Source organism: Protopterus annectens, chromosome 16.part0 (assembly GCF_019279795.1).
Source record: "Protopterus annectens isolate FY-2018-M chromosome 16.part0, PAN1.0, whole genome shotgun sequence".
NCBI classification, from domain to species: domain Eukaryota; kingdom Metazoa; phylum Chordata; order Ceratodontiformes; family Protopteridae; genus Protopterus; species Protopterus annectens.
In genome coordinates, this window is record NC_056750.1 from 803,613,362 (window position 1) to 803,628,049 (window position 14,688).

The window sequence follows — 14,688 nt, forward strand, 5'->3', positions numbered from 1 at the left end:
TATTGTAGATAGAGGCAAACAGATCTAGCTGAGACTTTCCATACAGATAGACCAATTGCTGCCCCCTCCCCCACCTGGTTTAAGTTGCATTCATGAAGGTTTGCCATGGTGCTGCTCAGTTTTTCTGCAACATCTGTTCTGACAGAATGTAGTAATCTGTGGGTCTATATTACATCATCGAACGCTTAAAAAAGCGAACGCTGATTGATTGACCTAATTTAAGCGAAAGCTTACAATCTCAAACTGTCAGATCAGCGATTTTTTTCCCAGGGGAAAAAAATTGCTGATCCAAAACACACACACACAACACAAGCAAACCAAACAGAAATCCACACACATACACCTAAAATCTGATACCTAACCCTACACTAAACTATGCACACACCACTAACTACCCACTTACCTTAACCCAAACCCTAACCCTAAGGTCCATCACTATCGTACACTCACCTCACCCGCTCCCTAACTCACTTAAATCCACCCTAACCCTCATGTCCACTCAATCGCACACACACCTAACCCGAGCCCTAACCCTAACTCACCTAAATCACCCTAACACTCACATCCACACAATCGCACACTTACCTGAATCCGACTGGTAACTTTCCACCATAACACTGAAAATACCGAAGCAACAGAAACGGACAACCGAATTCTTTCCCTAGGAAAAAATTTGAGTTTCTGCTGCTTCGATATTTTGCAGTTTCGCGAAAATAAGTTCGATCAATCAACGTTCGCTTTTTTAAGCATTTGAGGATATAATATAGACCCGTAACCTGTAATGGGGGTTGGACTTTATTACACCCTGATTATTTAAGTACCACGTCACTGTGATGTTGCTTGCGAATACTAGTAAAGGGTATGGAGATGGCAGATGGCTCAAAGATTAGAAAACATTTACAAGAGCCATCTCCTCTTAAAATGTATGTACTTAAACTGTTTTGCCAGTTCCCCAGATCCCAGACCTTCCCCCTCTAGGGCACGGCTCCCAAACACTTTTCCATCTGTGGTTACAGACTGAGTAGAGCCAGGAAACAAATTACTGAATGTGTCACCTGTGAAGTCTGGCAAAAGGAATCATGAGAATAGTACAGTCCAGTAGATCTAGAGAGGTTTTCTGGGAAATAAGAGTTTCACTGGAAAATCTCAGAAATTGCTTAAAGTAACATTCTAGTTATCCTGAAGAGAGAAAACTATTATATGGGATGAGACTAGAACCCCCCCCCCCAAAAAAAAAAATACTGAGAGAAGAAATGAGGAAAACTCTCCATGCTCACCTGAAGTCTTAGGCTGATACAGAATTTGTTTTTTTTTTTATCCCAGAAATGCTTAACTTGCAAAATAATCTATAAAGAATAAGGCAGTCTTCTAAATGTAGTAAAAGTGACTGCCATCTCCCAAGGCCTATTGCAAGAGTCAGACCCTTTGCAAGCACTCAGAGCTGCACAAAAGGGCAAGGAAGGAACTTGAAAATGTAAACAGACATGTAAAGATAAAAACTGTCTGATAACTTTGCAAACTGGAATGTGAATATTCAGAAGGCAAAGCTAATTCTTTCCTTTCAGTAAGTACTGCTTGATGAGTTGTCTAACTTCAGACTATCGCCCAAAATACTGCATCCATAAATCAAGGTCTGCTTTAGTAGTTTCCCCTCAAGTGTCATGCCCCGTATGGACACAGACACCTTAAACTTTTATTTTTCTGTAAAAACACCCTTGCAATTTCACCAATACCTAGTTGCACATGGGGCAATGAGATTGCAGTGACAAGCACTCTCCCCAGAACTGCAAACCAGATGGTCCTGACATTACTTTATATTCTCATCGCAACAGTCAAAATCAATAAAAAAAGGGCCTGTTGCCATGGATGTGAACTCTGCCATGATCTCAGTTATCAGCTTGGTAGATTTGGGCATCCTAAGGCAATGCAGATATTGCCTTATGTTTAACGACAAGCTAATTCTCAAACAAACAGATAAGATATGTGAGAGATGTATTTACACAATGTCACTGGAGGCAAAGCTCTCGCATAAAAGCACTCTTAATGACAATTAGGTTGTCAGCAGTACACATGCTGCACCCATCACACAGTTCAAAGCAGAGACGTAGACCCACATATGCTGAATTACTTAAATGTAACCTTCCTAAACTACAAAGACTTCCTAGACTAAGTACACATAACAAGTACCCACCAACAGCCCCAAATGCACTCTCAAAACAACATCCACATAGAGCTACATCTCATGGAGCCTCTACTTCTAAGGCCATAAGGCAAGCTACCACACAAACCAACATTTAGTCATTGGAGACTCCAGTGTGTGAGACACTGATGTCCTTCTCACCAGGCTGAGTAAGGCAACAGTCATGGTCAGTTTCTTTTTTCAGGGGCTAGGATCTGCCACATTATGCACACACTCAGATCATTGGACCACAAGTACCTGTATGACTCAGTCACAGTCCACATGGGAGTTAAGGACCTGAGACGCACCTCCCTACACTATACGGAGATAGACATCATAAAGCTCTCAGAACGTGTCGCGGGCTGGTACAAGCCGAGCAGTGAGCAGTATTTTACCTTCTCAAAGGAGGATACCACAATACGAACAAAAAATAACTGACTTTAATAACTGGCTTAGTTTCTGGTGTCATTCTAAAGGATGTGCAATATTTGTCAGTGTGGAAGGAGATAGCCAACAGACCACGCTGTTTTGCCAGGGATGGTCTGCACCTCTCCCCTCTAGGCTTTTGAATATTAGCTAAAACACTGTCTTCCCCCATAGTGTCTTTTTTATGCAATGCCAAAGCGAAAGTACTTCCAACATAACAAACCAAAAACAAGAAAATATAAAGGTATAACTGCTCAATGCTAGGAGTCTAAACAAAAAATTCCACTCCCTGGAAGCTCTCTTCACCCTAGAGAATGCGGATGTCTGTGTGGTCACTGAGACATGGCTTAAAGCCACGGACAGCACACCAATAGTGCAAGGTTATAATGCCTTCCACACATTTAGACCAGCTACTACACAGACAAGGACTACAGGTGGAGGCGTCCCTATTTACATCAAAAATAAATATACCTCAAGGCTGGTTAAACAGGACAATGCACTTGAGCTGCTCCATGTTCAAATCACCATAGGCAAAATCCAATATCACTTCCTTGCCAGATATAGGTCCCCCTCTATGACCCACAAAACCCATACCATGTACTTAAAACTTATTGGAAACACTAACCATCCAACCCAGTACCATATTCAAGGGTAACTTTAATTAATCCACTATTAACTGGGAATCCTATACGACACCAAACATACAGGCACAGAGATTCCAGGATTTTGTAAACACAAACTCCTTTAACCAGATAGTCAATACACCAACCAGGGGTGCAGCCATACTGGATCTGGTCCTGAGTAATATGGGAGAGTGCTGACACCCCCTACTTTAATGTCTTCCCTGGTAAGGTCAGACCACAAAATGGTCTCCTTTGCATTAAAAATAATATCTAGACCCCCCAGCTAAATCTGGAATATTCATGAACTACTCTAAAGCTAATTTCCTGCAATTAAGGGGAACCAGGAAACATTTAATGCTCCCATAAACCCTGACAGCAATGCTACCTATGCAGAACTGTTCACAGAAACCCTGTACAACCATGTTAATAGCTGCATAGAGGCAGCTGTACCCACCAGGATGAAGTACAGAACTAACACAAAAAACAAGCCATCTTGGTGGAATCACAAAATCAGTTGGCTGTATAACAGAGGAAGAAATTCATGGCAAAAATTAGGAGGTGCAGCATCCAGCAGGACAAAAGCACTCAAACTAAATCTCAGAGGAGAAAATCTATGAAACCCAAATATGAGGTAAATTTGGCCTCCCAAGCAAAGGGCAACCGCAAGGCATTCTTTACCTATCTCTGCAACCTCAAAGGCAATACACAACGGTGTGCAGAGGTCACTGTAAATGGAGACACCTATACTGCGCCAGAAGACATAGCAAAACTCCTGGCTAATAAATTCACCTCCAACTTTACCACTCTCTTCCCCTCAACCTTCTCTCAGGAAATACCATCAAATACAACTCCCCGTTACCTCTAGGGAACAGGTCATTAATGCTCTCTAAATCCAAGAACGCTGCATCAATGGGCCAAGACAGTACCTAAGGATGCCTTCTAAACAGGATGAAACATGACTTATCAGGGCCTCTGGAATTACTATTTAACTATAGCCTCGAAACAGGCTTCATGCATCATGAATGGAGAACAGCTACAGTCATCCCTCTGCACAAAGGTGGGCCATCTACAGAGCCATAAGTCTCACTAGTCTTATATATAAAGCCATGGAAAGAAATATCATGATAATGATCAACAGAGATACAGTACACCTTCAGACACTGGACCCAACCCAGTATGGTTTCGTCAAGGGCAGATCATGCCTACTCAGTCTGGAGGACTTCTGTGACAAGGTTACCAAAGCAATGGATGAGGGCAAAATGGTTCACACTGCCTACCTTGACCTGGCCAAGGAATATGACAGAATATCCAACTCGAGCACTGTAGACAAACTCAAGAGGTTAGGTATAAACTCGTATTTCATCTAGTGGATACCCAACTGGCTCACAGACAAGACCCATGAAGTTAGAATTGGGGAGTCCACCTCTACAAATAGGCTAGTCACAAGTGAAGTCCCTCAGGGAGCAATAATTGCACTGCTCCTTTTTGGCATTTACTTCTCTTAAGTCAAGGCCAATGTCTAAATCTGCAGATGATCGCAAATTAGGAGTTGTCACTGAATCCCACACGGACACAAATGTTCTCCAGGAGGTGCTGACACAGAAACAACTGGTGTCAGAGCCATGGTCAAACAAAATGCCAAGAAATGCATAATAGTATCCTTTCAGAAATCATCCACCCCTGGTAACTATCATATTGACAACACACCCCTTAGAGTTGACCCAGTGGTCAGGGACTTAGGGACACACAGATAGTAATCTAGCCTTTGACATGTCACATCTACAGTAGTGAAGAAATCGTTCCATGTTGCACTAGTTATAAACAAAGGCGTGGCATCCAAGTCCAAGGACGTCATTGTTGCACTGTATTCGGCATTCATCAGACCCATAGAGTACAATGTCCCCCTTTGGTACATATCTAACCAGGCATATCCAACAACTGGAACATCCAGAGAGGTTCCCTCACTAAAAGAATACAGAGTTTAAGTAAAATGTCTTACGCAGACCGTTTCAAGGCTCTATCCCTGTATTCTGTCTCCTACAGGCTTTTGAGGGGAGATCAACACCTGACTCTTGCATATACGCAAAACAAACAGCACCTGAATTACCCATTCTAAAGACTTAAACCCTGCCTGCCTGATGACAGGACCTGCTGGAGAGAGAGGTATGTATCCCAGAGATTGGCTCCCCATCCATGTGAAGCAGAGTTCCTCCCTAGCCAAATTCAAGTGTAACTTGGGCAACTGGATGGGGAAACAGGAAATTCATACCTGGTTTGGCACCCATGTCTTTAATGGATACAGGCAACCTTGTAAATGGTTCATCTCCCAGGCCCTAGATTGTAAATGTTTCATCTCCCAAGCCTCTGCTTACACTTATCAAGGGCATCAGGACTTGTCAGAGATTTGGGATGCATGGCTAGGCTTAAAAAGGCCCTTGTGGTCATTAGCCTAGCAAACACATATGAATCTATGGAAGTTTTAACCAAGTTAAAGAGGTTACATTTTTGAACCAGCAACAAATAAGCAACTTAAGGGTAGAAAAATCATACCATTCCTGTTTTTTACAGCCTACCTAAAATACATAAAAATAAATAACCACCAAGCAGATCTATTGTTACAGAGATTGGAAGCATGTTAGAACCTCTGGGACAGGCTCTTAATATATTATATACCTGTTTAAAGGGATGAGAGTCATATATTGCTGATAGCTTTGACTTATTAGCAAAACAGAGTATGGTGGAATGGCAAGATGATTACTTGTTGCTAACGTGATGTTAAAAATGTGTATGGTACAATTAAACATCAACATGGCTTACATGGGGTATATGAAACTTGGGAGATTCTCTATAGACTTCATAAATACTGGGGCTGCTGGAATTCGCATTGATTCATGTTAGTTCGGGTATCATTTAAATGTACAAAAATACAGTATCCTTTTTGCATAAATCTAGAAATGCAGCAATATTAAAAATGGCTTCACAGTGTGCATACAGTTTCAGTAAATGCACTTTCAATCAGTGAAACTAACCTTTAGTCAAGAATACTGATAACAGTACAAACACAGCTTGAGAACCAAGGATAAAGAGGTTTGTAGGGATTTGCAGGGTTTTGATATTAGGAAATACTGACGGATATGCAGAAAGTCTTTGCAGGCCAGACACACTAGTATGAGTGCAGAAGGTCAGGTCAAACATCCAGCATTCCAGAATATTAATTATATTACTCATGAGGAATGGAATATCACCACGGTCATCTAGCATTCCAGAATATTAATGATATTACTCATGAGGAATGGAATATCAGCACTGTCATCCAGCATTCCAGAATATTAACAATACTATTCATGAGGAATGGAATATCAGCAACGTCATCCAGCATTCCAGAATATTAATGATATTACTCATGAGGAATGGAATATCAGCACTGCCATCCAGCATTCCAGGATATTAATGACATTATTTATGAGGAATGGAATATCAGCACTGTCATCCAGCATTCCAGAATATTAATTATATTATTCATGAGGAATGGAATATCAGCACTGTCATCCAGCATTCCAGAATATTAATGATACTATTCATGAGGAATGGAATATCAGCACTGTCATCCAGCATTGCAGAATATTAATGACATTATTCATGAGGAATGGAATATCAGCACTGTCATCCACCATTCCAGAGTATTAATGATATTACTCATGAGGAACGGAATATCAGCACTGTCATCCAGCATTCCAGAATATTAATGATATTATTCATGAGGAATGGAATATCAGCACTGTCATCCACCAATTCCAGAATACTAATGATATTACTCATGAGGAATGGAATATCAGCACTGTCATCCAGCATTCCAGAATATTAATGATACTACTCATAGGTTCATAGGTAGGTACTAGGCTATCGGCCCAAGGGCCTACGTAAGCCTATCCAGCAAGGTTCCATAACTTACGCCACCCAAGAAAGTTATTTTCTTGTGCCACTGTCGAGCAGACACACAGAAGTGATCCCCGGGGTGTATTTCCTATTTCCCATCCACTCATCAAGATTATTCTTGAAGAGTGTTACTGAAGAACTTTGCTTGACATAGATGGGTAGCTTGTTCCAGAGTATAGGAAGTCTCTGGGACAGGAATCTATCCCTCCAGCGTGTCCTGTTTATTCTGGTGACAAGGTTTAGGTCCCTAAATTGTGTAGCTCGGAGGGATTGGGATTTCTTTAGGTGTAGCATGTCCAACAGCTCTGGGTTTGACATAGCTTTATATGTTAGGCAGAGATCACCTCAGAGTAGGCAATATGCTATGGAGTAAAGCTGGAGTTTTTTGAGGCTGTCAGTGTAGGGCATTTGTTTGAGGCCAGTAATCCTCTTTGTGAGGTACTTCTGTGGCCTTTCCAGTTGCTGCAGATGTCTTGTGAGGTACATTCCAAAGGGGGCGTTGTACTCTATAATGGGTCTAATTAGTAACGAGTAGAGGGGAACAATGACCTCTTTTTTTCCTGGATGAGAACCTTTTATGATGAAGTGTGCCACACAGAAGGACTTCCTGACTACTGTGGCAATCTGACTATCAAAGGAGAGACTACTGTCCACCTGGGTCCCAAGGTCTCTTATCACGCATTCGGTGTTAAGTAGATTGCTGCCAATGTGGTAGTTCATGGGTATAGAGTTTTTACCAAAGGGGATGACACTGCACTTTTTGGCAATGAGCTTGAGGCCATGGCTCTGACACCAGACATCTGTCTCAGTGAGGCTCTTCTGTAGGATGTCATCATTTGGGGACTTAACTATGGCTCTTGGTTTGCAGTCATCTGCGAACTTTGTTAGCCAGAGGCCTTTTGTGTTAGCCTGTACTTCAAAGAAGTAGATACCAAACAGGAGAGGTCCTAGGGCGGAACCCTGTGGTACTCCACTTGTCACTGGTTTGAGGTCAGATTTGGATTCTGCAACTTTTACAGTGTGGGTTCTTGTCAGTGAGCCAGTTGGCAACCCATCTTGTGATGCAGGGATTTATACCTAGTTTAGTAAGTTTAGCTATAATTCCAGAATGGGGGATGGTGTCAAAAGCCTTGGTGAGGTCAAGATAGGCTGTGTGAACCAACTTACCCTCATCCACGGCTTTGGTGACAGCCTCAAAGAAGTTGATCAGGTTCAGGAGGCATGATCTGCCTTTCACAAACCCGAACTGGGTGGGATCCAGAGTTTGGAGGTTACCAATGTCTTTGTTTATGAGTTCCATGATGATACGTTCCATGGCCTTGCAGACCAGGCTAGTCAGGCTAATAGGTCGATAGTTCCTGGGATCAGTGGTGGCTCCCCATTTGTGGAGTGGGACAATTGTTGCTGTGCACCATTCAGTGGGCACAAAGCCTGATACAAGGCTATTATTGAACATGGTGCTTAAGTGGGGAGACAGTTTGTTCTGATGTTCATGTAAAACGCAGCCTGGGATGTTGTCCGGTCCCATGGATGCTGTGTTTTTGGCTTTAGAGAGTGCAGCTTTTACCTGCGTAGTTGTGATTACAGGGACTCTGCATTCTTCCTGTATAGATATAGGCCCTTTAGGGGGTGAGAGGGGGGTAAAGTAGGAACTGAACCTATCTGCCAGGATGTTAGCAACATCAGTTGGTTCTGTAATTTTCATGCCTTTACGCTGTAACTCAGAGCAGATCTGGGTGTTGAAATCTAGATTCTTGATGCTAATGCTTTGCGGTTGTCCTTGGATTTAGTGGCAATTTTGTTTTTGTAGCTAGCTTTGGAGGATCTTACAAGGATCTCAGCTTCTTACTGAGGCTGACCAGGGAGCTCCTCCACTCATAGGATTTTACTCTCTTTTGCAACAATTTCGTCCTTCTGTTGTACAGTTTGTTTACGTCAGGGGACACAAGATTGGCTTACTTTTTTTGGAGGATAGCATCTTGGTTCTGTTTGGGATAGCACGATCCATGCACTCGTGTAAGTGCTTATACAGTGCATTTGTGTAGGATTCAGCAGTTGTAACTGTATTGTCCATCTGCATGGCTGTCATGAAGTTCACCACTTCTGTCTTAAGAAGCATGAAGTTGGCTTTGGAGAATTTTTTTTACTGTGGTTTCCCTAATGGGGGTGGGGGCGGGATGTGGATATCAAGGGTGATAAGCTTACGGTCGGATCGGACCAATGAGGAGATGATTTCAGGTGTGGAACACCGGTCACTCATGTTGGCAATGACTAGCTCTAGGATATTGTTGCCCCTGGTGGGGGTGTGGATAAGTTGATTTAGGGCATTGGAGTTTATGAATTCCAGAAAGCTAAGTTGAGCTAAGGAGTTGGTACACGAGTTTTCCCAGTTAAAGGTGGGGTAGTTGAAGTCGCTCATTAGTAGGGTGTTTGGTTGAACCCTAATATTTTCCAGTACGTCAAGAAAAGAGGAGTGGGAATCCTGGGGCATGGTGGGGGAACTGTAGCAAGCTACAATTTGGATTGCAATTTTGCTCAGAGTTAGTTGCACTTGATAACCTCGGATGTATTATGCTGAGCAACTAGCCTGGAGGTGTGGATATCCTTAATGAATATGTACACACCTCTGCCTTTGGTGTTTCGGTCCAGGTTACATGGCCGAAAAGTGTGGTATGATTTATAGCCTGGTAGTGCAGGGGTGTTCTCTGGAGCCTTGAACCAGGTCTCAGTCACTGCACAGATATCGATGTTCTCCATTTTAAGGAGTGCCTCAAGTGTGTGCATTTTGAGATTTAGACTTCTAGCATTGAGTAGCATTACCCTCAGTTTTTGCTTGCCTGTTCCTGTTATGGTGGTGAATTTGTTATTTGAACCCTGCCTAAAAAAGGCACTATAGGGGCAGCAAGAGCCTTAACCAGTATCCGGAATCTCAGGGGCGACAGGTGCAGACAATCTGTGGCAAAGCATCTTGAGGAATGGAATATCGGCACTGTCATCCAGCATTGCAGAATATTAATGATATTACTCATGAGGAATGGAATTATCAGCACTGTCATCCAGCATTCCAGAATATTATTATTACTTTATGAGGAATGGAATATCAGCACTGTCATCCAGCATTCTAGAATATTAACAATACTATTCATGAGGAATGGTATTTCAGCACTGTCATCCGGCATTCCAGAATATTAATGATATAGCTCGTGAGGAATGGAATATCAGCACTGTCATCCAGCATTCCAGAATATTAATGATATTACTCATGAGGAATGGAATATCAGCACTGTCATCCAGCATTCCAGAATATTAATATTACTCATGAGGAATGGAATATCAGCACCGTCATCCAGCATTTCAGAATATTAATATTACTCATGAGGAATGGAATAACAGCACTGTCATCCAGCATTCCAGAATATTAATGATATTATTCATGAGGAATGGAATATCAGCACTGTCATCCAGCATTCCAGAATATTAATGATATTATTCATGAGGAATGGAATATCAGCACTGTCATCCAGCATTCCAGAATATTAATGATATTATTCATGAGGAATAGAATATCAGCACTGTCATCCAGCATTCCAGAATATTAATGATATTATTCATGAGGAATGGAATATCAGCACTGTCATCCAGCATTCCAGAATATTAATGATATTATTCATGAGGAATGGAATATCAGCACTGTCATCCTGCATTCCAGAATATTAATGATATTATTCATGAGGAATAGAATATCAGCACTGTCATCCAGCATTCCAGAATATTGCAGAATTTCTACAGACTGCTTCAGTTTATTAGCACTGTTATAAAACAAATTGTAGAGCTGTAAACAGCTCTGTATCAGCATGTGACAATACTGAAGCCTAGTAATGGTAACAATTACAGCGGCCCTAACATCTATAAAGGCAGCAAAATGTTGCTAAAACTACTACTACAATAATTACGTTCTATAAAAACAGTATTAAAACCTAATGCAGATATATAAATATATATTTAACACATACTGATACACAACTGTTTACAGCTCTACAATTTGTTTTATATATGTATTATGAACTTGTCCTATGCCACAATCTGCATTTTTATGTATTATAAAATGAATGTTCTTGTCGTCAAGCAAATGGAAACTTTTTTATTTACATGCATTAAGCACTTTTAACAGTTAATAGTTACCAAGTGATGGATTTAATTGAATGGCCAATGAAATGAAATGTGTTTTGATATAAAAAGGGTAGATTTTGATGAAGTCTCCCTAGGGGAGATGAAAGTGCTTAATCCATTTACCATCTAACATTATTATTTTTATTTTATTTTACTTTTTGTTGTGTGAATAAACTTAACATTTGGATATTTCAATGTGTGTTTACTGGTGGAAGTGCCTGTGACTGAACTGTTCCCCTGAAAAGAGGAACACTTGGAGGGACCAGCCTTTATTGGGGCCTACAGCTCATTTTTTTACTTTACATTTAAGCAAGACAGAGGAAAATATATAAAGCTTGGAAAACAGACATTTGAGGTGGGAGAACTGAAGCAATGGAAATTAGCAGCACAGTTAGGGTACAGGAGAGGTATTAGTTGGCTTGGGTTATGTGTCCTTTTGGGTTGCACGAACATTAAGCTTGATTCAGCAGATTAGGTTTTAGCAGTCCATGGAACTTGGGTAAGATGAAGTGTCTAAGCTCAGGTAAGGACTCCAATACAGTTTGGGACCAAAAATTGGAATGCAAGGTCAGAGGCATGAAGTTTGAAAATGGGATTGGTATTAAAGGACCATTATGATTCACGTTTCTAATGTTGTATATGGGGACTTGTCTTCGTTTTTGAGTTCAGGAGGAATAGAAAATCTTTGACTATTAAATGTAAATTATGACTTACCACATCATCCTCATCATCTTCTAGCCTGGTGGTTATTACTGATTTTGGTGTTTTGGGGGTCGCAGACTTGAATAAACTTTCATCATCATCATCTCCAAAAAGACTGAAAAATTCAGAGAGAGAAGAAAAGCTGTCAAAACCATTTTCACCATCTTTTATTCATCAGTATTCCTTTGAAACAAGTTTTCTCCATTTTAGTTGCAAGTCTTAGCTACCAACTTTTGTCACATGCCTCTTCATTTTATTGCACCAAATGCCAGATGCTTACGTTTAGAAATGTGTTGTACAGTACTTTTCCTAGCTCACCACATACAAGTTTAAGACCTTTAAAACAACACCAAGACAGCTGCACAATGACAGTATAGATAAAATAGAAAATTTACATTTAAACTGATTTTCTTCCATTTTGAATTAAAATTATTCAATAATTTATTGATTTACTTTATCATCAGGAAGCTGAACTTTTTAATGCCATGAGCTGGTATTCCTTCTCTCTTCCTGGTGCCTGGAGTACAATAATGTCAATGAAAAACTGCTCGACAGCAGAGGTCTATGCCTCCATACTCACTGCCTCTATTGCAAGCTTTAAAGCCTTCAAAGGGCTGGGAGGATGGGCTGTCAGGCAGTGCAAAAACGTCATATCCAATGCCCAGGAAAGGACAGAGCTAGCCCTCTGTTGCCCAGACTCTACCCCATCCATGGCTAGATGTACAGCACCCAAGACACAATCGAACCTACATCAACTGCTGCTGCAGACTCATGCTCTGTTCCATCAGGTTGGTCTACCTAGGCTTGACTTTTGCAAGAGGTGGGCAGAAGTGATGAGATCCTCTAGAAGGAAGCCTTTCAGTAGGCCTGTACCAACAAAGAAAATGTAAATCTGGAACACTGTGAATAAGTTATCTGAGCAATGGACCCAGCCACCTTAGCTAAAGCACGGTAATCACTTGCAAGGCTTAGTTATTTGTCAAAGCACATGAATGCAAGATTAAACCACAAACTCAGGTGTGCATCGGTATGCAGAGCTGCATGAATACACACTTCATGCACTCCTTGTGACAGATTATACAAATCATTATCCTGTATGGATGAATGAACTTGCTGGTACATGGATGATGAGATCACCTTTATGGTCCTGTTAGAATTTGGAAACTAACTGCTGAACATTTGCAGGAAACCGCGACAACTGAAAAGCACAACTCAGCAAAAATACAAAAGATGCTTATTACAGTAACCATCTTATAACATCATAAAACGGTAAATGAGTGAAGGATGCAAACTATTTTTCTTTGACTGGAGATGGAATGCCAGGTACTGCTCATGTGGAATAAGTAACCATGACAATATGGTATGTACACAGAAGGGACACATTTAATGAAATTCTGGAAGATTACAGTGAATGTTAAAGCTTCTGACATACTGAATAAGACTTGATGGATTTATTCTTACAGAAGCAGATATGATGGGTGCACAAAAAACATCTGTTAAGAAATATGTATGTTGGAGGAATTAAAGTAACTTGTAACAGTAGATGTTTAAATAAATCAGCAGTACTTAAAAATCATCAATGGGACATTCTGCCAAGGATACTGTTTTGGACAATCTACAAAAGCTAGGCACCTTTCTTTTGTACTGTCTGACTTGCTACCTATGCACGAGACCATGTGATTGTATTTAATGGATGCACAGGTGTGAAATTCCTCAAAGCTTCGACGACGGACAGAAATAAGTAAGGAGAGAGGATGGAAAACTACAGGTGAGGGGTTCCACCTCACCAAGGATAGACAGAAAGAATTAAATATGGAGATGGAGGGAGGGTGCATATACTACAGAAGTGATCAATTCCTGTATCTACTATTATGGCAACTTTATTTTACCTCCCCTTTGTTTACCAGAATAGTCTAACTGGGTTATGCACAACCCCCTTTCAGCAGAGTCCAGATGAGAAAAGCTCCAAAAAACAGAAAAAAAAAAAAACAGGAAAAAACAACATAGTTAAGCAAAATAAAATAAAATTATAACTGTAGAACGAGAACAATATATACAGAAAATACAGCAACAATGTTGTAGCAAAACTACATGGCAATAATCCATTTTGGAAGAATAGAAAGGAAAAGGAAAATTAACTGGAAAGCAACTGGATACCAGCTATGTCAATGAAGGGCAAAGGAATAAAAATCAGTCTGAGTGGCGAAGTAAAGAAAACTACAGGAAAGCAAGTAAAGGGTATTGGAAAAGGTCTGAGTAGTGAAGACAAGAAAAATATTCGGTAGCAAGTATGGAGTAAGAGGAAGAGGGGACAGAGAAAAGAAAAAGTGAAAGTATGGAAGAAATAATTTAAAGGATTAAGGATACAGGGAACAAGTATGCATGTTTGGAACCAGAAATGAAGGGAGGTTGATCTAGTTTTGCAGGATGAAAGTGATGGTAGTTCTGTCATGGGGAAAAGGGAAAAGTAGTGAAAATGGAAGACAGATTCAAGACTAAATAACTAACATAATTGGTAGAAAGGGTAAAGCCTTGAGAGGAATGGAAGTAGAGATTAAAGGGCAGTATGAGTAAAGTACAGTTTTGTACCTGCCATAAATGTAGATGTCCGATAGGTATGCATCTGCAGTCCTAACAAATGGGTTGTCCTGC

The 14,688-nt window shown here is 40.8% G+C and overlaps 1 protein-coding gene across 1 annotated transcript in view; it reads right to left on the reverse strand.

Moving 5' to 3' along the window:
* FKBP15 (FKBP prolyl isomerase family member 15) overlaps positions 1 to 14,688 on the reverse strand; it is a 1,242,294-nt gene that overhangs the window by 76,203 nt on the left and 1,151,403 nt on the right. Inside the window, exon 28 of the mRNA XM_044057970.1 lies at positions 12,049 to 12,151. Coding sequence (XP_043913905.1) covers positions 12,049 to 12,151 — 103 coding nt within the window. The remainder of the gene's footprint in view (positions 1 to 12,048; positions 12,152 to 14,688) is intronic.